The sequence below is a fragment of the Anarhichas minor genome, unplaced genomic scaffold (genome assembly GCF_050575085.1).
Source record: "Anarhichas minor isolate MPS153535 unplaced genomic scaffold, ASM5057508v1 ptg000030l, whole genome shotgun sequence".
NCBI lineage: Eukaryota > Metazoa > Chordata > Actinopteri > Perciformes > Anarhichadidae > Anarhichas > Anarhichas minor.
Genome location: NW_027466476.1, coordinates 9,647,550 through 9,675,029, shown reverse-complemented (window position 1 = coordinate 9,675,029; position 27,480 = coordinate 9,647,550). Strand labels below are relative to the sequence as shown.

At 38.9% G+C, this 27,480-nt stretch overlaps 5 protein-coding genes across 5 annotated transcripts; all 5 read right to left on the bottom strand.

Annotated features, from left to right (window-relative positions):
* LOC142964179 (nuclear factor 7, brain-like) lies at nt 1–2,456 on the bottom strand. The gene has a single exon (XM_076104387.1). The coding sequence runs from the start codon at nt 2,292–2,294 to the stop codon at nt 867–869; it is 1,428 nt and encodes a 475-aa protein (XP_075960502.1). The 5' UTR covers nt 2,295–2,456; the 3' UTR covers nt 1–866.
* A 2,949-nt stretch (nt 2,457–5,405) lies between these two features.
* Nucleotides 5,406–6,964, bottom strand: LOC142964436 (nuclear factor 7, brain-like). The gene has a single exon (XM_076104755.1). The coding sequence runs from the start codon at nt 6,923–6,925 to the stop codon at nt 5,498–5,500; it is 1,428 nt and encodes a 475-aa protein (XP_075960870.1). The 5' UTR covers nt 6,926–6,964; the 3' UTR covers nt 5,406–5,497.
* Nucleotides 6,965–10,665: 3,701 nt separating this feature from the next.
* LOC142964434 (nuclear factor 7, brain-like) lies at nt 10,666–13,084 on the bottom strand. Its single transcript, XM_076104753.1, has one exon. The coding sequence runs from the start codon at nt 12,923–12,925 to the stop codon at nt 11,501–11,503; it is 1,425 nt and encodes a 474-aa protein (XP_075960868.1). The 5' UTR covers nt 12,926–13,084; the 3' UTR covers nt 10,666–11,500.
* Nucleotides 13,085–16,353: 3,269 nt separating this feature from the next.
* LOC142964538 (zinc-binding protein A33-like) lies at nt 16,354–18,996 on the bottom strand. Its single transcript, XM_076104896.1, has one exon. It carries the CDS (start codon nt 18,852–18,854, stop codon nt 17,397–17,399), a length of 1,458 nt encoding a protein of 485 aa, XP_075961011.1. The 5' UTR covers nt 18,855–18,996; the 3' UTR covers nt 16,354–17,396.
* Nucleotides 18,997–22,486: 3,490 nt separating this feature from the next.
* Nucleotides 22,487–25,137, bottom strand: LOC142964501 (nuclear factor 7, brain-like). Its single transcript, XM_076104849.1, has one exon. The coding sequence runs from the start codon at nt 24,990–24,992 to the stop codon at nt 23,565–23,567; it is 1,428 nt and encodes a 475-aa protein (XP_075960964.1). The 5' UTR covers nt 24,993–25,137; the 3' UTR covers nt 22,487–23,564.
* Between the last annotated feature and the right edge of the window lie 2,343 nt (nt 25,138–27,480).

Genomic DNA, 27,480 nt, shown 5'->3' with positions numbered 1-27,480 from the left:
TAGAAAACATGCAATTTAATAACTCATATTGTTGCCAATACCAACAATCATTAAAATAATTCATCAAATTCATTTTCTGATATTTAATGACTAAAAACATCAACAGATTAATTGATAATAGAAACAGATTTTAGCAGCAGCACTAATACACACAGTCTTAAAGTCAATGTCACATTTTATAAACATGTTGAGCTTTTCTAATTTGGACTCAAACAATGAAGAAGTATAAACATTATCAAGCAATTTCTGCAGAATTTTCTGCAGAAATTTGTTCATTTGTTCATTTAAAGAAACAAAAATGGAGGAAAGAGACTGAGTTTAATCATATAGATAAAATTGATATAATATAAAATATGTGAACAGTCACATATAGTGAATAACAGGTTAATTATTACATCAACATTCACTGTTTGGTCCATTCTGAACAATACAAATGTCATTTTTTTTTTTAAAGGAATTATTTATTCATCTGAATGATTTTATATGATTGCATTTTGAGAAAATGATTTACTGAAACAAAGATTTCATGACTAAAAGTAAAATGTAAAAAATAAAAAAGGGAACATAATAAAGTTAAAGACTATTTGAAAAATAAATGTAAAAGGAGGAAATTTAAACTTGTTGCTCATTCTTAGGAATAAAAACAAATCGAAAATAAAATGATCACATGAAATCTACTGGTCTCAGTTCTTTCAGCATATTTACATCACAAACATGTTATTTATTCAAATCTTATGTTTCTTTAACTCGACATGTTCTTCATGTATTATCAAATTAAAGAACTAACTGGAATTGTCTGTTATTAACAAAACCACCACCATTATAAAAATAATAAATCACTGAGACCTCACCACCCTCCCTGAACATCACAGAGAAATATCAGTTTGACACATTTTGATATCAGCAGTTTTAGCATCACCAGAGTTTCCAATAATGAACCATGGGAAGAGTTTCTCAGTGAAAGTGTCTCTGAGAGTGTAGATGCGAGTCATGTCTTCAGGGTCGTAGAAGGACACGTCCCCCATGTCATAGTCCAGCTGGACTCTGATCCTCTGGAGACTCTTCTTCACTCTGACAGTCTGACCAACAACATTAGTGTATTTTCCACTACGATGAGTTAAACACCAGACTCCATAATCTGGTGAAGCATGTAACTCTCCCTTCCTGTCAACTGACTCTTTAACCAAACCTACATTCCAGGAAGGATGGTCTCCCACCTCCACCTCCCAGCTGTGTTTCCCTGAGCTGAAGCCCTCAGAGCCCAGAACATCGGCATAATAAGTGTTTCTCTCTGGATTGTCAGGAAGCTTCTGGTCTGTGTCTCCATGTCTCACACTGGTCAGATCATCAGACAGATAGAGAATGGGGTCTGCAGTGTTTGGGTCCAGAATGACAGGACTGAAGTGGACCTTGTCCTTCATCTTCTCCCAGACTCTGAAGGACAGGTTGCCCAGGTGTTTGGCCACATCTATCAGCGCTCCTGAGACCAGCTGTGGATCTGACAGTGAGCTCTGGACTCTGGCTCTGGTCTGAGTGGGTTTATAACTGCTGAGGAATGACACGTTGTGTTTCTGCAGGTCTTCTTCAACAGCAGAGATGCTGTCTGACAGAGAGGAGATCTGCTCCTGAATCATCTTCATCTCTCTGCTGATAGTCTTCCCCTTCTGCTGCTCTTCCTCCCTCAGAGCTGCCAGTCTGGACTCCTCTTCCTCTTTCAGGAACTGGTGGAGCTTGTTGAACTCTGCTCTGATCTGCCTCTCTGTGGACAACAGCTGCTTCTTGGAGTGTTCAATCATTTCATTGTGTGTTTCCTCCACTTGTTTGTGTTCGTCCCTCTTGTCCTGCAGAGACTCTAAGTCAGATCTCAGCTGGTCCTTCAGGTCACTGACTGCTTGTTCTAAAGGAACCACCTTGTGACTCTGGTGGAGAGAAAACTCACAGACAGGACACACAGCTTTCTGCTCGTCCTCACAGAACCAATAAGGAACTTCTGGATGTTTTTCACACACGACCTCTTCTTTCTGCTTTTCTTGTTCCGTCTCAGGTGATCCATTATTCTGTCTCTCAGCAAACGAGTCAGCCAGTCCCTTCAGTGTTAAGTTCACTGCTGGTTCATCCGTTGAGGACTTTGTTTTACAAATGGGACAGTTTTTAGTTTTAGCTTGTTTCCAGAATAGTTGCAGGCAGCTTGAACAGAAGCTGTGGTTGCAGCTCAGAGACACAGGATCTCTGAACGTCTCTGAACAAACATGGCAGTTCAGGTAACTTTCAACAAGAACTATTTTCTCAGCCATTTGCTCTGATATGTGAATATCTTTAAACAGCAAGACTCACCAAATCTGTGTCTCTTTAAATTACAGATTACAATCCTTCTGATTTAATGTTTATAGTAGAGATACTCCTCCCTGTAATGGCGTCTCTCAGCTCCGTTCAGCAATGTAGAAACCAGCTTTAAGTTTCACTTTCTATCCTCACATTTCATTTCTTTACCAGCAGATGGTGATGTTTTGTTGATTAGCAGATTTTACAGCAACTTTCCACAACAAGTGCCTGAGAATTGTTACTTGTAAAAAAATATTTATTTTAAAGTGGAGAAAAACAAAATCAACATAATAAAATGCAGTGACATTGCAACATTTTCTGACTACAGAAATATTTTAAAACACATTTCATGATTCAGTTTAACTTGTTTTAGGAAATAATCACGACATCAAATCATGTGTTTTACAACCAGTGTTCAATTAAATGACAATGTCTTTTTCCAACACAGTGAGAAATACTGTAAAGTCTTTTATTGTTGCAAAACATTTCCTCTTAAAATACACAAGCACATGAAAGAACATGAAATATTTACATATGCATATGAAAAATAAAACTTAAATAATCGGATAGAAATGTTTAACTTTTTAGTATTTAGTTCACTGGATAATGCAAAATCATAGTTTTAATGTACTATATCACATTGAAGCAAAGAATCTGTAAATAAATACAATATTGTGATAAAGAAGGAAGATCTTCAACATTGACCACAATGACCTGATACAACCACACAACCTGTTCTAAAGAGAGAGCTCAGTGTAAACAGAGAGGACATGTTGTAGTCTCAGACTATGTACAGAACAACTCTAATTATTTCATTTCAAATAAAATGTATTTAATGTAAACAAATAGATTTGCAATAAATATAATATAGAAATGTAAACAAACAGTAAATGTACTGATACAGCACTTATTTAAAAACTGTTTAAAAGTCCTCTATTTGAAACAAGAAGTTTGGCTGTAAGTTAACAATTACTTTCATTATTGATTATTTCCTTCTTCTAAAATATCAGAAAACAAAGATATTCAGTTCCTCAGAGTGAAAGTTGACGTCTTCAAATATCTTGTTTTGTCTCACCAACAGTCCAAAACCCCCAAATATTCAGTGAACATTGATATAAAACAGAGAAAAGCATTAAATCCTCTCACAGAAGGAGGAACAACTGGTGTTCTCAACCTTTCTCTGTCTGTTCTCTCAGCTTTATAACTGCATATAAATCATTTTAGTCTCAAGATGATACAAAGAAGATGATCAGGATGATGATGTTAGTGACTGTGGCGCTATGAGGATGTTGACAGTGTTGATGATGATGAAGATGACCTCTCATGCTCTTCTATGGGGCTCCGTGTTGTCAGTGCAGAACATCTCACGTAGCTGAGAGAACACGAGGAGCGCTCGTTGACCATCAGCACCAAGAGTGACTGGTGCTTCACTGAGCCTGCATGTCACTTTGAGGAGCAGCACTCGAGTCCAACTGAGCGATTAGAGGCAGCTCAAAGAGAGAAGGAGCTCCAGCAGGGGGCGCAGTCACACAGAGTAAAGCACAAACACACACAGACGGACGGCACATTGATGCTTCTGATGCAGCTGCACAACAAGTTGACTTTAGTGTCAAATCTGACAGACAATGCAGTCAGAGACAACAGCAGTTGATAAACCTCTGATACATCCTGATTGTGTATGAATGATCAAAGCTGACATGATGGTAGAAGATGATTCATTGTGCAGCCCTACATATAAACTACAATAACAGTCCTTCTCTGGTGTCTGGAGGTCACTGAGAGCTCTGCTGCCTTCAGCTGTTTAGTCAGATGAAGCATTACTGAGATCAACTGGAGCCACCGTGTTCACTCTGAACCTCCGCCATCTTCTTCCTCCAGACAGCGACTACGCTGCACTGACAACACTGAGTTGTCTTCTCTTGGTCGTCCTCTCTTTCTCCCGTTCCCTCTGTTTCAGACCTTATTCAATCATTTCTCTGCAGTTGGCTCTTTCTAGTTTCCCTTTGTCTCTTTTTGTCTCTTTGGGTTTCTTCTGTATGATAATATTAATCCTCTAGTTCTCTGATTCTTCAGATTATTGCTCTGTTCTCTTACGTGCTACACGTGTTTCTATGACTTCAAGAAAATGTGTTACGGTGTTATCAATAAAATGATCATTGAAATAGAAAAGTGAATCAGTTTCTGTGTTTGCAAACACATCAAACTGCAGCACAGCTTTGTATTGATAGAAGTCACTCATTCATGTTTTTGACCACAATATTTGCTGACAAGGTAGAAAACATGCAATTTAATAACTCATATTGTTGCCAATAGCAACAATCATTAAAATAATTCATCAAGGAAACAATCTACACATCTGCTCAAATTTGAGTATTTGCTGTTTTTATTTGGCATTTTTCACAATTTTCTGATATTTAATGACTAAAAACATCAACAGATTAATTGATAATAGAAACAGATTTTAGCAGCAGCACTAATACACACAGTCTTAAAGTCAATGTCACATTTTATAAAAATGTTGAGCTTTTCTAATTTGGACTCAAACAATGAAGAAGTATAAACATTATCAAGCAATTTCTGCAGAATTTTCTGCATTTAAAGAAACAAAAATGGAGGAAAGAGACTGAGTTTAATCATATAGATAAAATTGATATAATATAAAATATGTAAACAGTCACATATAGTGAATAACAGGTTAATTATTACATCAACATTCACTGTTTGGTCCATTCTGAACAATACAAATGTAATTTTTTTTTAAAGGAATTATTTATTCATCTGAATGATTTTATATGATTGCATTTTGGGAAAATTATTTACTGAAACAAAGATTTCATGACTAAAAGTAAAATGTAAAAAATAAAAAAGGGAACATAATAAAGTTAAAGACTATTTGAAAAATAAATGTAAAAGAAGGAAATTTAAACTTGTTGCTCATTCTTAGGAATAAAAACAAATCGAAAATAAAATGATCACATGAAATCTACTGGTCTCAGTTCTTTCAGCATATTTACATCACAAACATGTTATTTACTCAAATCTTATGTTTCTTTAACTCGACATGTTCTTCATTTCTTATCAAATTAAAGAACTAACTGGAATTGTCTGTTATTAACAAAACCACCACCATTATAAAAATAATAAATCACTGAGACCTCACCACCCTCCCTGAACATCACAGAGAAATATCAGTTTGACAGATTTTGATATCAGCAGTTTTAGCATCACCAGACTTTCCAATACTGAAATATGGGAAGAGTTTCTCAGTGAAAGTGTCTCTGTGAGTGTAGATGCGAGTCATGTCTTCAGGGTCGTAGAAGGACACGTCCCCCATGTCATAGTCCAGCTGGACTCGGATCCTCTGGAGACTCTTCTTCACTCTGACAGTCTGACCAGATCCATCAGTGTATTTTCCACTACGATGAAGTAAACACCAGATTCCACATTTGTTTGAAGCAAGTATCTCTCCCTTCCTGTCAACTGACTCTTTAATCAAACCTACAAACCAGACAGGATGGTCTCCCACCTCCACCTCCCAGCTGTGTTTCCCTGAGCTGAAGCCCTCAGAGCCCAGAACAATGACATACTTAGTGAATCTCTCTGGATTGTCAGGAAGCTTCTGGTTTGTGTCTCCACATCTCACACTGGTCAGATCATCAGACAGATAGAGACAGCGGTTTGCAGTGTTTGGGTCCAGAATGACAGGACTGAAGTGGACCTTGTCCTTCATCTTCTCCCAGACTCTGAAGGACAGGTTGCCCAGGTGTTTGGCCACATCTATCAGCGCTCCTGAGACCAGCTGTGGATCTGACAGTGAGCTCTGGACTCTGGCTCTGGTCTGAGTGGGTTTATAACTGCTGAGGAATGACACGTTGTGTTTCTGCAGGTCTTCTTCAACAGCAGAGATGCTGTCTGACAGAGAGGAGATCTGCTCCTGAATCATCTTCATCTCTCTGCTGATAGTCTCCCCCTTCTGCTCCTCTTCCTCCCTCAGAGCTGCCAGTCTGGACTCCTCTTCCTCTTTCAGGACCTGGTGGAGCTTGTTGAACTCTGCTCTGATCTGCCTCTCTGTGGACAACAGCTGCTTCTTGGAGTGTTGAATAATTTTATTGTATGTTTTCTCCACTTGTTTGTGTTTGTCCCTCTTGTCCTGCAGAGACTCTAAGTCAGATCTCAGCTGGTCCTTCAGGTCACTGACTGCTTGTTCTAAAGGAACCACCTTGTGACTCTGGTGGAGAGAAAACTCACAGACAGGACACACAGCTTTCTGCTCGTCCTCACAGAACCAATAAGGAACTTCTGGATGTTTATCACACACGACCTCTTCTTTCTCCTTTTCTTGTTCCGTCTCAGGTGATCCATTATTCTGTCTCTCAGCAAACGAGTCAGCCAGTCCCTTCAGTGTTAAGTTCACTGCTGGTTCATCCGTTGAGGACTTTGTTTTACAAATGGGACAGTTTTTAGTTTTATCTTGTTTCCAGAATAGTTGCAGGCAGCTTGAACAGAAGCTGTGGTTGCAGCTCAGAGACACAGGATCTCTGAACGTCTCTGAACAAACATGGCAGTTCAGGAAACCTTCAAGAAGAACTATTTTCTCAGCCATTTGCTCTGATATGTGAATATCGTTAAACAGCAAGACTCACCAAATCTGTGTCTCTTTAAATTACAGATTACAATCCTTCTGATTTCATGTTTATAGTAGAGATACTCCTCCCTGTAATGGCGTCTCTCAGCTCCGTTCAGCAACGTGGAAACCAGCTTTAACCTTCTGGCTACGAGCGCCCCCCAATTGGGGGGCGCTCGTGTTGAGGGTACCCCAAAATCAAATGCGGAAAATAGCATGATTATTAGCCAGTAGTGTGGACACGGCCACTTTTTTTTTTGGATGAAATAGCAACGTGTGGACAACAACATCATATAAGTCACTTATTATAAACTCCAAAGACAACTATAGGCTACTCATATAAGTATAACAATATCGTGGCATAAAAGCACCAAATCCGGGCCAGAAATCGGCGCTATGAGTACAGTAAATCAATGTTTGTACCCTCATGCTAACGGCTACCCAGTCATACAAAGCATTTATTAGCATTAGCACACGTGGCGGAACACGTAACTAACTTCTGTTTTACGATCCGTAGAAGCACTAAACCCGTTGTGGATGATCAAACGTACCTTCATGCTGAACTTCGCCGACAAAAATCGTGGTTATGCGCCCAAGTTTTCTCAAAATATGGATAATAACGTCGCGGAATTTCCGTTCCAAAGCTGTAGTCATTGCTGCCAACTGCATACTGTTGACTTCCGACTTGTTTCCAGAATAAGAGCGGTCAAGGGGGCTTGGGCGAGTGGTCAGACTGCCTGCGACCGGAAATTTCCGCCGGGGTACACGCGTCACTTCTGGCAACTTTATTCTATGAAATCTGTTGACGATCACCACCAAATTTGGCATGAGTCTTCCTAAGACGATGACGCGTCTAAAGAGGGGTTGTTTTTGGAAATCGACCGAGGATAGGCTGAGATCCAGCCACACACACACACATGCAATGAGAAAATCCTACAGATGACAGCCAAAACTGGCTCTGATGATGTTATGAATATGAATATGATTCCTATTATCTGTATTTGGATGTATTGAATCATATGAGTGATAAAGAAAGTGAAATATATAGTTATATAGTGTATAAAAGTACAATGTAAGAGCTGCAACAGCTGGTTCGAAAATGATGACCTCGCCTGACCCCTTTGTAATAAAAACCTCTTATTATTCACTTTATTCCACTCTAACCATTTTGTAATAACTACTGATCAGTTATGCTATGACTTAAGAAAGTTTTTAGGGATCATACTGCATTATTTCAATAACTTTTTATCACTGAAAGTGCATTTTTTCCAGGCGGAGCTGAATGTTTTCAATTTCAGCTGTATAATTTCTTATTTTTCTATATTAACCAGTAACATATACATCAATCAATGTATATCAACACATCTCACAAGTGTTACCAGTATTCTAGCATCAAAATTATTAAAATAGACCTTGTAGTTTGGGTAGTGTACTCAAAGGAGTAGGAGTATGCAATTTCCGAGCAGGGGGCTAAAAACAGGCCTAGTAGTTAAAAGGTTTCACTTTCTATCCTCACATTTCATTTCTTTACCAGCAGATGGTGATGTTTTGTTGATTATCAGATTTTACAGCAACTTTCCACATGAAGTGCCTGAGAATTGTTACTTGTGAAAAAATATTTATTTTAAAGTGGAGAAAAACAAAATCAACATAATAAAATGCAGTGACATTGCAACATTTTCTGACTACAGAAATATTTTAAAACACATTTCATGATTCAGTTTAACTTGTTTTAGGAAATAATCACCACATCAAATCATGTGTTTTACAACCAGTGTTCAATTAAATGACAATGTCTTTTTCCAACACAGTGAGAAATACTGTAAAGTCTTTTATTGTTGCAAAACATTTCCTCTTAAAATACACAAGCACATGAAAGAACATGAAATATTTACATATGCATATGAAAAATAAAACTTAAATAATCGGATAGAAATGTTTAACTTTTTAGTATTTAGTTCACTGGATCATGCAAAATCATAGTTTTAATGTACTATATCACATTGATGCAAATAATCTGTAAATAAATACAATATTGTGATAAAGAAGGAAGATCTTCAACATTGACCACAATGACCTGATACAACCACACAACCTGTTCTAAAGAGAGAGCTCAGTGTAAACAGAGAGGACATGTTGTCGTCTCAGACTATGTACAGAACAACTCTAATTATTTCATTTCAAATCAAATGTATTTAATGTAAACAAATAGATTTGCAATAAATATAATACAGAAATGTAAACAAACAGTAAATGTACTGATACAGCACTTATTTAAAAACTGTTTAAAAGTCCTCCATTTGAAACAAGAAGTTTGGCTGTAAGTTAACAATTACATTCATTATTGATTATTTTCTTCTTCTAAAATATCAGAAAACAAAGATATTCAGTTCCTCAGAGTGAAAGGTGACGTCTTCAAATGTCTTGTTTTGTCTCAACAGTCCACAACCCCCAAATATTCAGTGAACATTGATATAAAACAGAGAAAAGCATTAAATCCTCTCACAGGAGGAGGAACAACTGGTGTTCTCGACCTTTCTCTGTCTGTTCTCTCAGCTTTATAACTGCATATAAATCATTTAGTCTCAAGATGATACGAAGAAGATGATCAGGATGATGATGTTAGTGACTGTGGCGCTATGAGGATGTTGACAGTGTTGATGATGATGAAGATGAGCTCTCATGCTCTTCTATGGGGCTCCGTGTTGTCAGTGCAGAACATCTCACGTAGCTGAGAGAACACGAGGAGCGCTCGTTGACCATCAGCACCAAGAGTGACTGGTGCTTCACTGAGCCTGCATGTCACTTTGAGGAGCAGCACTCGAGTCCAACTGAGCGATTCGAGGCAGCTCAAAGAGAGAAGGAGCTCCAGCAGGGGGCGCAGTCACACAGAGTAAAGCACAAACACACACAGACGGACGGCACATTGATGCTTCTGATGCAGCTGCACAACAAGTTGACTTTAGTGTCAAATCTGACAGACAATGCAGTCAGAGACAACAGCAGTTGATAAACCTCTGATACATCCTGATTGTGTATGAATGATCAAAGCTGACATGATGGTAGAAGATGATTCATTGTGCAGCCCTACATATAAACTACAATAACAGTCCTTCTCTGGTGTCTGGAGGTCACTGAGAGCTCTGCTGCCTTCAGCTGTTTAGTCAGATGAAGCATTACTGAGATCAACTGGAGCCACCGTGTTCACTCTGAACCTCCGCCATCTTCTTCCTCCAGACAGCGACTACGCTGCACTGACAACACTGAGTTGTCTTCTCTTGGTCGTCCTCTCTTTCTCCCGTTCCCTCTGTTTCAGACCTTATTCAATCATTTCTCTGCAGTTGGCTCTTTCTAGTTTCCCTTTGTCTCTTTTTGTCTCTTTGGGTTTCTTCTGTATGATAATATTAATCCTCTAGTTCTCTGATTCTTCAGATTATTGCTCTGTTCTCTTACGTGCTACACGTGTTTCTATGACTTCAAGAAAATGTGTTACGGTGTTATCAATAAAATGATCATTGAAATAGAAAAGTGAATCAGTTTCTGTGTTTGCAAACACATCAAACTGTAGCACAGCTTTGTATTGATAGAAGTCACTCATTCATGTTTTTGACCACAATATTTGCTGACAAGGTAGAAAACATGCAATTTAATAACTCATATTGTTGCCAATAGCAACAATCATTAAAATAATTCATCAAGGAAACAATCTACACATCTGCTCAAATTTGAGTATTTGCTGTTTTTATTTGGCATTTTTCACAATTTTCTGATATTTAATGATTAAAAACATCAACAGATTAATTGATAATAGAAACAGATTTTAGCAGCAGCACTAATACACACAACCTTAAAGTCAATGTCACATTTTATAAAAATGTTGAGCTTTTCTAATTTGGACTCAAACAATGAAGAAGTATAAACATTATGAAGCAATTTCTGCAGAATTTTCTGCAGAAATTTGTTCATTTGTTCATTTAAAGAAACAAAAATGGAGGAAAGAGACTGAGTTTAATCATATGGATAAAATTGATATAATATAAAATATGTAAACAGTCACATATAGTGAATAACAGGTTCATTATTACATCAACATTCACTGTTTGGTCCATTCTGAACAATACAAATGTAATTTTTTTTTAAAGGAATTATTTATTCATCTGAATGATTTTATATGATTGCATTTTGGGAAAATTATTTACTGAAACAAAGATTTCATGACCAAAAATAAAATGTAAAAAATAAAAAAGGGAACATAATAAAGTTAAAGACTATTTGAAAAATAAATGTAAAAGAAGGAAATTTAAACTTGTTGCTCATTCTTAGGAATAAAAACAAATCGAAAATAAAATGATCACATGAAATCTACTGGTCTCAGTTCTTTCAGCATATTTACATCACAAACATGTTATTTACTCAAATCTTATGTTTCTTTAACTCGACATGTTCTTCATGTACCATCAAATAAAAGAACAAACTGGAATTGTCTGTTATTAACAAAACCACCACCATTATAAAAATAATAAATCACTGAGACCTCACCACCCTCCCTGAACATCACAGAGAAATATCAGTTTGACAGATTTTGATATCAGTAGTTTTAGCATCACCAGCTTCTTCAATACTGAACCATGGGAAGAGTTTCTCAGTGAAAGTGTCTCTGTGAGTGCAGATGCGAGTCATGTCTTCAGGGTCGTAGAAGGACACGTCCCCCATGTCATAGTCCAGCTGGACTCTGATCCTCTGGAGACTCTTCTTCACTCTGACAGTCTGACCAGATCCATCAGTGTATTTTCCACTCTGATGAGTTAAACACCAGACTCCATATTCTGGTGAAACATGTAACATTCCCTTCCTGTCAACTGACTCTTTAACCAAACCTACATTCCAGTCAGGATGGTCTCCCACCTCCACCTCCCAGCTGTGTTTCCCTGAGCTGAAGCCCTCAGAGCCCAGAACATCGGCATAATAAGTGTTTCTCTCTGGATTGTCAGGAAGCTTCTGGTCTGTGTCTCCATGTCTCACACTGGTCAGATCATCAGACAGATAGAGATTGTAGGCTGCAGTGTTTGGGTCCAGAATGACAGGACTGAAGTGGACCTTGTCCTTCATCTTCTCCCAGACTCTGAAGGACAGGTTGCCCAGGTGTTTGGCCACATCTATCAGCGCTCCTGAGACCAGCTGTGGATCTGACAGTGAGCTCTGGACTCTGGCTCTGGTCTGAGTGGCTTTATAACTGCTGAGGAATGACACGTTGTGTTTCTGCAGGTCTTCTTCAACAGCAGAGATGCTGTCTGACAGAGAGGAGATCTGCTCCTGAATCATCTTCATCTCTCTGCTGATAGTCTTCCCCTTCTGCTCCTCTTCCTCCCTCAGAGCTGCCAGTCTGGACTCCTCTTCCTCTTTCAGGAACTGGTGGAGCTTGTTGAACTCTGCTCTGATCTGCCTCTCTGTGGACAACAGCTGCTTCTTGGAGAGTTCAATCATTTCATTGTATGTTTCCTCCACTTCTTCATGTTCGTCCCTCTTGTCCTGCAGAGACTCTAAGTCAGATCTCAGCTGGTCCTTCAGGTCACTGACTGCTTGTTCTATAGGAACCACCTTGTGACTCTGGTGGAGAGAAAACTCACAGACAGGACACACAACTCTCTCTTCATCCTTACAGATCAGTTTAGTCTCTTCTCCATGTTTACACACCACCTCCACCTTCGTCTCTCCTTTTTCTGTCTCAGATGATCCAGTTTTCTGTCTCTCAGCAAACGAGTCAGACAGTTCCTTCAGTGGAAAGTTCACCAGAAGACCGTCTTTTGAGGATCTTCTTTTACAAATGGGACAGTTTTTGTTTTCAGCTTGTTTCCAGAATAGTTGCAGGCAGCTTGAACAGAAGCTGTGGTTGCAGTTCAGAGACACAGGATCTCTGAACGTCTCTGAACAAACATGGCAGTTCAGGAAACTTTCAAAAAGAGCGGTTTTCTCAGCCATTTGCTCTGATATGTGAATATCGTTAAACAGCAAGACTCACCAAATCTGTGTCCCTTTAAATTACAGATTACAATCCTTCTGATTTAATGTTTATAGTAGAGATACTCCTCCCTGTAATGGCGTCTCTCAGCTCCGTTCAGCAACGTGGAAACCAGCTTTAAGTTTCACTTTCTATCCTCACATTTCATTTCATTACCAGCAGATGGTGATGTTTTGTTTATCAGATTTTACAGCAACTTTCCACATGAAGTGCCTGAGAATTGTTACTTGTGAAAAAATATTTATTTTAAAGTGGAGAAAAACAAAATCAACATAATAAAATGGAGTGACATTGCAACATTTTCTGACTACAGAAATATTTTAAAACACATTTCATGATTCAGTTTAACTTGTTAAACTTACGATAACTAACGATTACTTTCATTATTGATTATTTCCTTCTTATAAAATATCAGAAAACAAAGATATTCAGTTCCTCAGTGTGAAAGGTGACGTCTTCAAATGTCTTGTTTTGTCTCAACAGTCCAAAACCCCCAAATATTCAGTGAACATTGATATAAAACAGAGAAAAGCATTAAATCCTCTCACAGGAGGAGGAACAACTGGTGTTCTCAGCCTTTCTCTGTCTGTTCTCTCAGCTTTATAACTGCATATAAATCATTTAGTCTCAAGATGATACGAAGAAGATGATCAGGATGATGATGTTAGTGACTGTGGCGCTATGAGGATGTTGACAGTGTTGATGATGATGAAGATGAAGATGACCTCTCATGCTTTTCTATGGGGCTCCGTGTTGTCAGTGCAGAACATCTCACGTAGCTGAGAGAACACGAGCGCTCGTTGACCATCAGCACCAAGAGTGACTGGTGCTTCACTGAGCCTGCATGTCATTTTGAGGAGCAGCACTCGAGTTACCAGCACAGGTAACTTTCAAGAAGAACTCTTTCAGCTATTTGTCTTGGTAGCTTAATTATCTTTCAATAACAAGACTCACCAAGTTACTGTTTCATCTCTTCACTGTTTCAAAACTCCAAACGTGTGTTTTCCAGCAGAGATCTCACACCCTGTAATGGCGTCTGAGCTCTGTTCAACAATGTCACAATCCCGAAAAAAGGACAAGGCCATGCCAACAGGTGTGTTTTAAATGCTGGCACTGATTAGGAATTGGTTGTGGGAGGAGCCAGCCTGAGGGCTGCTTTCACAACCCTACACCCTATTCTTCATTCTCTGGGGAGCATTCCACCTCATGTAGGTTCAGTGTTGATCTGTATCTTGTACAAGTGAGTTTTGACGATGACGGTACAGCAGCACAAAATAAACGTGGGCCTCTAAAGAGCTGAAAAGACTCATGTCTGAGATATAATCTAATCTGAATAACGTCTCTGAGATGATTTGACTAACTTGGTGGCTGATGAAGCAACAACAACATCAAGAGCCACAGCAGTGATGGATGTGTGAGCTACTCTGGACAAACAGGACGTCAGACAAACACAACGAGGTTTCTGTGAAGGATCTGTGTGAAAAGAAGAATCCATCAGAAAGTGCTAAGAGGTGCTGCTATTGATCAACCTGTGCAGCAAAGAACAACATGGACTTTGTCTCCATCTTGTGACGTTTACAGGAAGTAAAATGTGTCCGTGCCATCACATCCTGTACACATGCTGCACATTCTATAATGTTGATGACATTGAGCACATGTGAGCATGTTGTCCCTGAGAAGTGCATTCAGTAGGTCAGTGATTTTCAATATTTGAAGAGGAAAAATTCAGATTCTGAACTGGGCCCTGGACAAAATTCTAACCTTGATGAAAAGCCTCGTATGAGTGGTGTTCAAAAGACAGAAAAAACGTTGAGCTCGATGCAATACAGCGAAAGTTATCTGTCGTTTGGATTTACCTTCACCGGGGATCCGACTGCACCGACTCCGTTAAGCTTGGTGTTTGGGGAAAAGCTGTCCAACAGATCCATGGTCCTAAGCGAGCTTAAACGTCATCTCTAAACAAAACACCCGTCAATATGCAGTATTATGCTACAATGTGTCATTTTGTAACTTTTTTGGTTGTTGGTGTGCCACGGGATCTTTTTAATATAAAAAACGTACCACGGCTCAGAAAAGGTTGAAGAACACTGTGGTACTTTGCTGCTATACTCTTAAATACTGCACCAATGTGTTGTAAACATTTAGCATTTATTTGTCATATTTATGTGATAATTTGTTCAAGGTTGCCCTTTTGCAACACATTGTGATTGTTGCACCATTTTCACATATTTATCCTGCACCATGTTTAGCCAATAGAGAGCAGCAGAAGCCAGCTGATGCTACATTTATTCACCACTTCATTGGTGGAATGTAACAAAGTGCATTTACTCAAGTACTCTACATGAGTACATATATGCAAAGTACTTGTACCTTATTCCAATTTCATGCAACTTTATATTTGTGCTTCACTACATCTCAGAGATAAACATTGTACTTTTTACTCCACCACAACTTTAGTTACTTTTCGGATTACAGTCTTCGTCTCCTTCCTGTCCAGTGAACACCACGTATCTCCAGATGCGTTGATTTTGAATGTTTGTGATGAACTGAAAGATGAAGTGTTCCTTCATGTGTTGAGTAGACTCTCCTCCCTGTTAAGCTAAATAAACTATTTAAAAAGCCTTTTTGGATCAGCTGGAAAAAAAACATTGTCACAAAGCTGAAAACAGGGCTGTTATTCTGAGCTCATGAAAAGTTGACTTTTTAGAGATACGTGGTTCTCACAGGACAGAGACGCTACAAATATATGATCTTCTGAAATATGATGCATTGCTGCAAATTAAACTACCAATTAACACAACCTTAAACATCTAAATGCAACACATTAATGCAGCAGTAATATTAATCCAGACATCATATTTAACAGTAAAGCACTTAATGTAACATTTTACTGCATAATAAGTACTTTTCTTTATGTACATTTAGCAGATGATACTTTTACTTCAGTACAGTTTTGAATGCAGGACTTTTACTGGAGTATTTTCACAGTTCGTGTTAGTACTTATACTCCTGTAAAGGATCTGAATACTTCCTTCACCACTGCACCACTCTACCATATCTACAGTACGTTGATGTCAAAAGACCAGAACATTACAGCTTTTATATTCCTCATTACAAACATGTATTATCATTTGTATTGTGTATTTCCAGATATCATTCCACATGTTCTTCTGGAGCTGAAATAAAGTCCTGCACAGTGTTGTTGTAAAAGACTGATATTCATGTCTTCATCAGGAACAGACAGGAATATGTACCTGCAGCACACCAGTGTTGGTGTCCACAGTGTCCCTCACCTCTTGTATGTTCTTCTACATTTCACTAAACAGGTGAGAGGAGTTTTTCACCAACACCAACAGAAAATGAAGGAATGAGAGAAGAAACATGGAGATAAGAATAAAGTGTTTTATTTAGTAGCAGTCTGTATTCACAACATCTGAATTTAATTTAAGATGCTACAGTTACACAAAAAACAGGCAAGTGATGAATGATTATATTTGTGTGTCTGATTTCTGAGATAATTAAATAACAAACTGCTAAATGAAGCATCTTATCAAGAGGAACAGTCACTTGTGATCGTCTGCTAGATACCCTGAGGACAGATAGAAATCTTCTGAAGGATAAGAAATAGAGACATGTTCTACCAAACCCTGAACAAAGGAAAGATTTTTTTTGAAACTGTGCAGGAAACAATAATATGTGTATAAAAAAGTGAAAACTAAAATTATCAAAATTCTCACCAGCCTGGAACAGAAATGTGTACTTTGTCTCCAACTTGTGGAACTAAACAGAATACAATTAAACCCGTACATCAACAGCATCACATGTGTATTTGGATATGTTGAATATGAAAATATTTGTTCAAAAGGATATGAAATCAATACAACATTATGCTGCATCATCAGCGCTAAACTCTCGTTTGCAAATAAAACAACTGAAGGAACCGAACCATTTATTCATGAAAGTAACCAGTTTACTATAAAACACAATGAAGTCATTGTTTAACGTCAAAGATAAACAAGGTAAGATGAGGCTTCATGTGGTCACATGGTTTAAAATGATAACCTTTTTAATGCAAACTTAAAGTTGTTGCTAATTGGGGGAAAAAGTAGATATCTTTCAAAATAAAATGATCACAGTAAATCTACTCGTCTGTTCTTGTAGGATATTTACACCACAAACACCATTTAGAACATAATGCCTCACACACCTAGTTCTGCTTTAGTTTCTCATTCTGTGCTTCGAAAATATATTTATATGATACAACAACCAATGAATGTGTTCTTTCATGATATTTGCTGAAAGAGATCAAATCTTATTTTTTCTTTAACCTTGATCTCTACATTTTTTATTTTACTTTCAAATTACAGGATTCTCACCTCAATAGTCTGTAATTAACTAAAAACCCACCACCATTATACAAATCCTGATAATTCACTGAGACCTCACCACCCTCCCTGAACATCTCAGAGAAATATCAGTTTGACAGATTTTGATATCAGCAGTTTTATCATCACCAGACTCTCCAATACAGAACCATGGGAAGAGTTTCTCAGTGAAAGTGTCTCTGAGAGTGTAGATGTGAGTCATGTCTTCAGGGTCGTAGAAGGACACGTTCCCCATGTCATAGTCCAGCTGGACTCGGATCCTCTGGAGACTCTTCTTCACTCTGACAGTCTGACCAACAACATCAGTGTATTTTCCACTGTGATGAAGTAAACACCAGATTTCACATTTGTTTGAAGCAAGTATCTCTCCCTTCCTGTCAACTGACTCTTTAATCAAACCTACAAACCAGACAGGATGGTCTCCCACCTCCACCTCCCAGCTGTGTTTCCCTGAGCTGAAGCCCTCAGAGCCCAGAACATTGGCATACTCAGTGAATCTCTCTGGATTGTCAGGAAGCTTCTGGTTTGTGTCTCCATGTCTCACACTGGTCAGATCATCAGACAGATAGAGAATGGGGTTTGCAGTGTTTGGGTCCAGAATGACAGGACTGAAGTGGACCTTGTCCTTCATCTTCTCCCAGACTCTGAAGGACAGGTTGCCCAGGTGTTTGGCCACATCTATCAGCGCTCCTGAGACCAGCTGTGGATCTGACAGTGAGCTCTGGACTCTGGCTCTGGTCTGAGTGGGTTTATAACTGCTGAGGAATGACACGTTGTGTTTCTGCAGGTCTTCTTCAACAGCAGAGATGCTGTCTGACAGAGAGGAGATCTGCTCCTGAATCATCTTCATCTCTCTGCTGATAGTCTTCCCCTTCTGCTCCTCTTCCTCCCTCAGAGCTGCCAGTCTGGACTCCTCTTCCTCTTTCAGGACCTGGTGGAGCTTCTTGAACTCTGCTCTGATCTGCCTCTCTGTGGACAACAGCTGCTTCTTGGAGTGTTGAATCATTTCATTGTATGTTTCCTCCACTTGTTTGTGTTCGTCCCTCTTGTCCTGCAGAGACTCTAAGTCAGATCTCAGCTGGTCCTTCAGGTCACTGACTGCTTGTTCTATAGGAACCACCTTGTGACTCTGGTGGAGAGAAAACTCACAGACAGGACACACAGCTTTCTGCTCGTCCTCACAGAACCAATAAGGAACTTCTGGATGTTTATCACACACGACCTCTTCTTTTTCCTTTTCTTGTTCCGTCTCAGGTGATCCATTATTCTGTCTCTCAGCAAACGAGTCAGCCAGTCCCTTCAGTGTTAAGTTCACTGCTGGTTCATCCGTTGAGGACTTTGTTTTACAAATGGGACAGTTTTTAGTTTTAGCTTGTTTCCAGAATAGTTGCAGGCAGCTTGAACAGAAGCTGTGGTTGCAGCTCAGAGACACAGGATCTCTGAACGTCTCTGAACAAACATGGCAGTTCAGGTAACCTTCAAAAAGAGCGGTTTTCTCAGCCATTTGCTCTGATATGTGAATATCGTTAAACAGCAAGACTCACCAAATCTGTGTCTCTTTAAATTACAGATTACAATTCTTCTGATTTAATGTTTATAGTAGAGATACTCCTCCCTGTAATGGCGTCTCTCAGCTCCGTTCAGCAACGTGGAAACCAGCTTTAAGTTTCACTTTCTATCCTCACATTTCATTTCTTTACCAGCAGATGGTGATGCTTTGTTGATTAGCAGATTTTACAGCAACTTTCCACAAGAAGTGCCTGAGAATTGTTACTTTTAAAAAAATATTTATTTTAAAGTGGAGAAAAACAAAATCAACATAATAAAATGCAGTGACATTGCAACATTTTCTGACTACAGAAATATTTTAAAACACAACATTTCATGATTCAGTTTAACTTGTTTTAGGAAATAATCACGACATCAAATCATGTGTTATAGAACCAGTGTTCAATTAAATGACAATGTCTTTTTCCAACACAGTGAGAAATACTGTAAAGTCTTTTATTGTTGCAAAACATTTCCTCTTAAAATACACAAGCACATGAAAGAACAGGAAATATTTACATATGCATATGAAAAATAAAACTTAAATAATCGGATAGAAATGTATAACTTTTTAGTATTCAGTTCACTGGATTATGCAAAATTAAAGCTTTAATGTACTATATCACATTGATGCAAATAATCTGTAAATAAATACAATATTGTGATAAAGAAGGAAGATTTTCAACATTGACCACAATGACCTGATACAACCACACAACCTGTTCTAAAGAGAGAGCTCAGTGTAAACAGAGAGGACATGTTGTAGTTTCAGACTATTTACAGAACAACTCTAATTATTTCATTTCAAATAAAATGTATTTAATGTAAACGAATAGATTTGCAATAAATATAATATAGAAATGTAAACAAACAGTAAATGTACTGATACAGCACTTATTTAAAAACTGTTTACAAAGTCCTCCATTTGAAACAAGAAGTTTGGCTGTAAGTTAACTAACGATTGCTTTCATTATTGATTATTTCCTTCTAAAATATAAGAAAACAAAGATATTCAGTTCCTCAGAGTGAAAGGTGACGTCTTCAAATGTCTTGTTTTGTCTCAACAGTCCACAACCCCCAAATATTCAGTGAACATTGATATAAAACAGAGAAAAGCATTAAATCCTCTCACAGGAGGAGGAACAACTGGTGTTCTCGACCTTTCTCTGTCTGTTCTCTCAGCTTTATAACTGCATATAAATCATTTAGTCTCAAGATGATACAAAGAAGATGATCAGGATGATGATGTTAGTGACTGTGGCGCCATGAGGATGTTGACAGTGTTGATGATGAAGATGATGAAGATGACCTCTCATGCTCTTCTATGGGGCTCCGTGTTGTCAGTGCAGAACATCTCACGTAGCTGAGAGAACACGAGGAGCGCTCGTTGACCATCAGCACCAAGAGTGACTGGTGCTTCACTGAGCCTGCATGTCACTTTGAGGAGCAGCACTCGAGTTACCAGCACAGGTAACTTTCAAGAAGAACTCTTTCAGCTATTTGTCTTGGTAGCTTAATTATCTTTCAATAACAAGACTCACCAAGTTACTGTTTCATCTCTTCACTGTTTCAAAACTCCAAACGTGTGTTTACCAGCAGAGATCTCACACCCTGTAATGGCGTCTGAGCTCTGTTCAACAATGTCAAAATCCCGAAAAAAGGACAAGGCCATGCCAACAGGTGTGTTTTAAATGCTGGCACTGATTAGGAATTGGTTGTGGGAGGAGCCAGCCTGAGGGCTGCTTTCACAACCCTCCACCCTATTCTTCATTCTCTGGGGAGCATTCCACCTCATGTAGGTTCAGTGTTGATCTGTATCTTGTACAAGTGAGTTTTGACGATGACGGTACAGCAGCACAAAATAAACGTGGGCCTCTAAAGAGCTGAAAAGACTCATGTCTGAGATATAATCTAATCTGAATAACGTCTCTGAGATGATTTGACTAACTTGGTGGCTGATGAAGCAGCAACAACATCAAGAGCCACAGCAGTGATGGATGTGTGAGCTACTCTGGACAAACAGGACGTCAGACAAACACAACGAGGTTTCTGTGAAGGATCTGTGTGAAAAGAAGAATCCATCAGAAAGTGCTAAGAGGTGCTGCTATTGATCAACCTGTGCAGCAAAGAACAACATGGACTTTGTCTCCATCTTGTGACGTTTACAGGAAGTAAAATGTGTCCGTGCCATCACATCCTGTACACATGCTGCACATTCTATAATGTTGATGACATTGAGCACATGTGAGCATGTTGTCCCTGAGAAGTGCATTCAGTAGGTCAGTGATTTTCAATATTTGAAGAGGAAAAATTCAGATTCTGAACTGGGCCCTGGACAAAATTCTAACCTTGATGAAAAGCCTCGTATGAGTGGTGTTCAAAAGACAGAAAAAACGTTGAGCTCGATGCAATACAGCGAAAGTTATCTGTCGTTTGGATTTACCTTCACCGGGGATCCGACTGCACCGACTCCGTTAAGCTTGGTGTTTGGGGAAAAGCTGTCCAACAGATCCATGGTCCTAAGCGAGCTTAAACGTCATCTCTAAACAAAACACCCGTCAATATGCAGTATTATGCTTCAATGTGTCATTTTGTAACTTTTTTGGTTGTTGGTGTGCCACGGGATCTTTTTAATATAAAAAACGTACCACGGCTCAGAAAAGGTTGAAGAACACTGTGGTACTTTGCTGCTATACTCTTAAATACTGCACCAATGTGTTGTAAACATTTAGCATTTATTTGTCATATTTATGTTGTAATTTGTTCAAGGTTGCCTTTTGCAACACATTGTGATTGTTGCACCATTTTCACATATTTATCCTGCACCATGTTTAGCCAATAGAGAGCCGCTGAAGCCAGCTGATGCTACATTTATTCACCACTTCATTGGTGGAATTTAACAAAGTGCATTTACTCAAGTACTCTACATGAGTACATATGCAAAGTACTTGTCATTTGCTTGAATATTCCAATTTCATGTAACTTTATGTTTGTGCTCCACGACATCTCAGAGACCAATATTGTACCTTTTACTCCACCACATTTATCTGACAACTTTAGTTACTTTTCAGATTACAGTCTTCGTCGCCTTCCTGTCCAGTTAAAACTACGTATCTCCAGAAGTGGTGACAATACTTTTACTTCAGTACAGTTTTGAATGCAGGACTTTTACTGGAGTATTTTCACAGTTCGTGTTAGTACTTTTACTCCTGTAAAGGATCTGAATACTTCCTTCACCACTGCACCACTCTACCATATCTACAGTACGTTGATGTCAAAAGACCAGAACATTACAGCTTTTATATTCCTCATTACAAACATGTATTATCATTTGTATTGTGTATTTCCAGATATCATTCCACATGTTCTTCTGGAGCTGGAATAAAGTCCTGCACAGTGTTGTTGTAAAAGACTGATATTCATGTCTTCATCAGGAACAGACAGGAATATGTACCTGCAGCACACCAGTGTTGGTGTCCACAGTGTCCCTCACCTCTTGTATGTTCTTCTACATTTCACTAAACAGGTGAGAGGAGTTTTTCACGAACACCAACAGAAAATGAAGGAATGAGAGAAGAGACATGGAGATAAGAATAAAGTGTTTTATTTAGTAGCAGTCTGTATTCACAACATCTGAATTCACTTTAAGATGCTACAGTTACACAAAAAACAGGCAAGTGATGAATCATTCTGTTTGTGTGTCTGATTTCTGAGATAAGTAAATAAAGAATATCTAAATGAAGCATCTTATGAAGAGGAACAGTCACTTGTGATCGTCTGCTAGATACCCTGAGGACAGATAGAAATCTTCTGAAGGATAAGAAATAGAGACATGTTCTACCAAACCCTGAACAAAGGAAAGATTTTTGTGAAACTGTGCAGGAAACAATAATGTACAGTATATAAAAAAAGTGAAAACTAAAATTATCAAAATTCTCACCAGCCTGGAACAGAAATGTGTACTTTGTCTCACCTTGTGGAACTAAACAGAATACAATTAAACCCGTACATCAACAGCATCACATGTGTATTTGGATATGTTGAATCTGAAAATATTTGTTCAAAAGAATATGAAATTATTATAACATTATTCTGCATCATCAGCGCTAAACTCTCGTTTGCAAATAAAACAACTGAAGGAACCGAACCATTTATTCATGAAAGTAACCAGTTTACTATAAAACACAATGAAGTCATTGTTTAACGTCAAAGATAAACAAGGTAAGATGAGGCTTCATGTGGTCACGTGGTTTAAAATGATAACCTTTTTAATGCAAACTTAAAGTTGTTGCTAATTGGGGGGAAAAGTAGATATCTTTCAAAATAAAATGATCACAGTAAATCTACTCGTCTGTTCTTGTAGGATATTTACACCACAAACACCATTTAGAAAATAATCCCTCACACACCTAGTTCTGCTTTAGTTTCTCATTCTGTGCTTCGAAAATATATTTATATTATACAACAACTAATGAATGTGTTCTTTCATGATATTTGATGAAAGAGATTCAATCTTATTTTTCTTTAACTTTAATCTCTACATTTGTTTTCTGATGTACTTTCAAATGACAGGATTTTCACCTCAATAGTCTGTAATTAACTAAAAACCCACCACCATTATACAAATCCTGATAATTCACTGAGACCTCACCACCCTCCCTGAACATCACAGAGAAATATCAGTTTGACACATTTTGATATCAGCAGTTTTAACATCACCAGAATTTCCAATAATGAAATATGGGAAGAGTTTCTCAGTGAAAGTGTCTCTGTGAGTGCAGATGTGAGTCATGTCTTCAGGGTCGTAGAAGGACACGTCCCCCATGTCATAGTCCAGCTGGACTCTGATCCTCTGGAGACTCTTCTTCACTCCGACAGTCTGACCAACAACATTAGTGTATTTTCCTTTGAGATGACTTAAACACCAGATTCCACATTTGTTTGAAGCAAGTATCTCTCCCTTCCTGTCAACTGACTCTTTAGCCAAACCTACATCCCAGTCAGGATGGTCTCCCACCTCCACCTCCCAGCTGTGTTTCCCTGAGCTGAAGCCCTCAGAGCCCAGAACAATGGTATAATTAGTGAATCTCTCTGGATTGTCAGGAAGCTTCTGGTTTGTGTCTCCACGTCTCACACTGGTCAGATCATCAGACAGATAGAGATAGGGGTTTGCAGTCTTTGGGTCCAGAATGACAGGACTGAAGTGGACCTTGTCCTTCATCTTCTCCCAGACTCTGAAGGACAGGTTGCCCAGGTGTTTGGCCACATCTATCAGCGCTCCTGAGACCAGCTGTGGATCTGACAGTGAGCTCTGGACTCTGGCTCTGGTCTGAGTGGCTTTATAACTGCTGAGGAATGACACGTTGTGTTTCTGCAGGTCTTCTTCAACAGCAGAGATGCTGTCTGACAGAGAGGAGATCTGCTCCTGAATCATCTTCATCTCTCTGCTGATAGTCTTCCCCTTCTGCTCCTCTTCCTCCCTCAGAGCTGCCAGTCTGGACTCCTCTTCCTCTTTCAGGACCTGGTGGAGCTTGTTGAACTCTGCTCTGATCTGCCTCTCTGTGGACAACAGCTGCTTCTTGGAGTGTTCAATCATTTCATTGTATGTTTCCTCCACTTGTTTGTGTTTGTCCCTCTTGTCCTGCAGAGACTCTAAGTCAGATCTCAGCTGGTCCTTCAGGTCACTGACTGCTTGTTCTATAGGAACCACCTTGTGACTCTGGTGGAGAGAAAACTCACAGACAGAACACACAGCTCTCTCTTCATCCTCACAGAACAGTTGAGTCTCTTCTCCATGTTTACTACACACCACCTCCACCTTCTTCTCTCCTTTTTCTGTCTCAGATGATCCAGTTTTCTGTCTCTCAGCAAACGAGTCAGACAGTTCCTTCAGTGCAAAATTCACATCTGGATGTTCTTTTGAGGATTTTCTTTTACAAATGGGACAGTTTTTGTTTTCAGCTTGTTTCCAGAATAGTTGCAGGCAGCTTGAACAGAAGCTGTGGTTGCAGCTCAGAGACACAGGATCTCTGAACGTCTCTGAACAAACATGGCAGTTCAGGAAACTTTCAACAAGAACTATCTTCTCAGCCATTTGCTCTGATATGTGAATATCGTTAAACAGCAAGACTCACCAAATCTGTGTCCCTTTAAATTACAGATTACAATCCTTCTGATTTAATGTTTATAGTAGAGATACTCCTCCCTGTAATGGCGTCTCTCAGCTCCGTTCAGCAACGTGGAAACCAGCTTTAAGTTTCACTTTCTATCCTGACATTTCATTTCTTTACCAGCAGATGGTGATGTTTTGTTTATTATCAGATTTATTTCAGAAATATTTTAAAACACAACATTTCATGATTCAGTTTAACTTGTTTTAGGAAATATTCAGCACATCAAATCATGTGTTTTACAACCAAAGTGTTTGAAAGATTAAATCATGATTGTAATAAAATGACAATGTCCTTTTCCAAGACAGTGAAAAATACTGTCAAGTAAGTCTATTACTACGGCTCAGATATAGTGCGCATCAGACTTTACAATAGGGCTTCAACTAATGATTATTTTCATGGTCGATCATTTTCCCGATTAATCAATTACTTGTTTGGTCTATAAAATGGTGAAAAAATGTCTTTCTCCCTTTTCCTCTTCTTGGTAGCTGGTCTGTGTGATGGAACCCAGTCAGGGGACAACGGGTCATCAGATTTGGCACTTACAATGATAGAAGAGAGGGAAAAAAATGTGTGATATCCTTTCTGCACACTGGTTAAACCCTCTCTCCCTTTATACAACCGCTGATAACGCTATTATTACAACCTCAATTTAACCCAAAACTTGTGCTGCTGTGTAAAAAAACAAAACAAACAGAAAGCATCATAGCTTAGCTTTAGCTAAACGTTAGTTTGACTCATCAAGGCCACTGGAGTTGGTTGCCTCACACATTTAAAGGCACAAATCTTCATTCTCCTCCTTTCAGCCTTTTGTTTCTCGGGGGCGTTCCCTTGAAGGCGTGACGTCACGCTTCTCTATAGGTCTCAAATTATAGATATTATTTGCCCCAAGTTAAGCAGGATCATAATCAAATACAGAGACGGTAGGGATAATAAAAATAAATCAAATACAACTACAACATCAGGGTTATGTCAAATTAACTTAAAGCTATCAAGTAAATAATACAAATTTAGAGATTAGATTAGATTAGATTAGAAAACTTTATTAATCCCCAGTGGGGAAACTCATTTGCCACCCAAAAACTCATACAGACGACACAGTCCACAGTACACAACAGACAGAAACACATTACAAAGGATAAATAACACCAGACAATGCCATATAAAACATGATCGACATCAGAAAGATAAAAACCTCTAAAGGTGTTCATTAATAAATCGGACTGCTGCTGGAACGAAAGACCTTCTTATTCGTTCAGTAGAACACTGAGGCATCCTGAGTCTCTCACTAAATGAGCTTCGGAGTCCATTGAAGACACCGTGTAGTGGACGGCCTTCAAACAAGACAATTGTTTTTAACTTGGCCCTTGTTCGCTTTTCAACAGTAATTTCTAGTGAGTCTGGGGTAAGGCCAATCACTGAGCCAGCCTTTCTGATCATCTTATTGATCCTGTTTTTATCATCCGCAGTGATGCCGCCCCCCCCCCTCCCCAGCAGAGCACAGCATAAAAAAGAACACTAGCCAAGATCCCCTGATAGAAAACATGAAGAAGCTTCCTGCTGATGTCAAATGATCTCAGCTTCCTCAAGAAGAAGAGTCTTGACTGAGCCTTTTTAAAAACAGCATCAGTGTTCTTCTTCCAGTTTAATTTACTGTCCAGATAGACCCCGAGATATTTATACGACTGGACAATTTCTATCTGCTGACCCGCAATTGTCACTGGGGAGACCTCCTCCTTCTTCCTTCTAAAATCAATAACCAACTCTTTGGTCTTTCCAATATTTAGTTGAAAAAAATTGTCATCACACCAGATGACAAAAGATTCAACCTCCCGTTTGTAGGCCAGGTCGTTGCCTCGGGTAAGTAGACCAACCAGAGCAGTGTCATCTGAGAACTTCTGGATGTTACAGGACACATGGCTCTGTCTGTAGTCAGCTGTATAAAGTGAGAATAAAAAGGGGGATAAAACTGTTCCCTGTGGAGCTCCAGTTTTAGTTAAGATAGTGTCAGACAGCTTTTTATCAAGCCTGACAAACTGTGGTCGAGAAAGAAGGTAATCCAAAACCCAAGCAACAGTTGTATTGTGCAGTTTAAAAGTCATAAGTTTTTTAGCTAAAAGGTGTGGTTGGATTGTATTAAAAGCACTGGAAAAGTCAAAGAATCCTAACAGAGCTGGCAGTTGTTGCAAGATGACTATAAATACTGTGGAGCATAAAAAGTATTGCATCATCTACCCCTACACCCTTCCTGTATGCAAACTGCAGAGGATCTTGGAAGACTGAGACCTGTCTACTCAGGTGACCCAGGACAACCCTTTCAAAACATTTCATTATGTGTGACGTCAGAGCTATAGGTCTGAGGTTAGTAAGACTATGATGACTCCTCACATTGTTTTTCTTTGGGATTGGGAC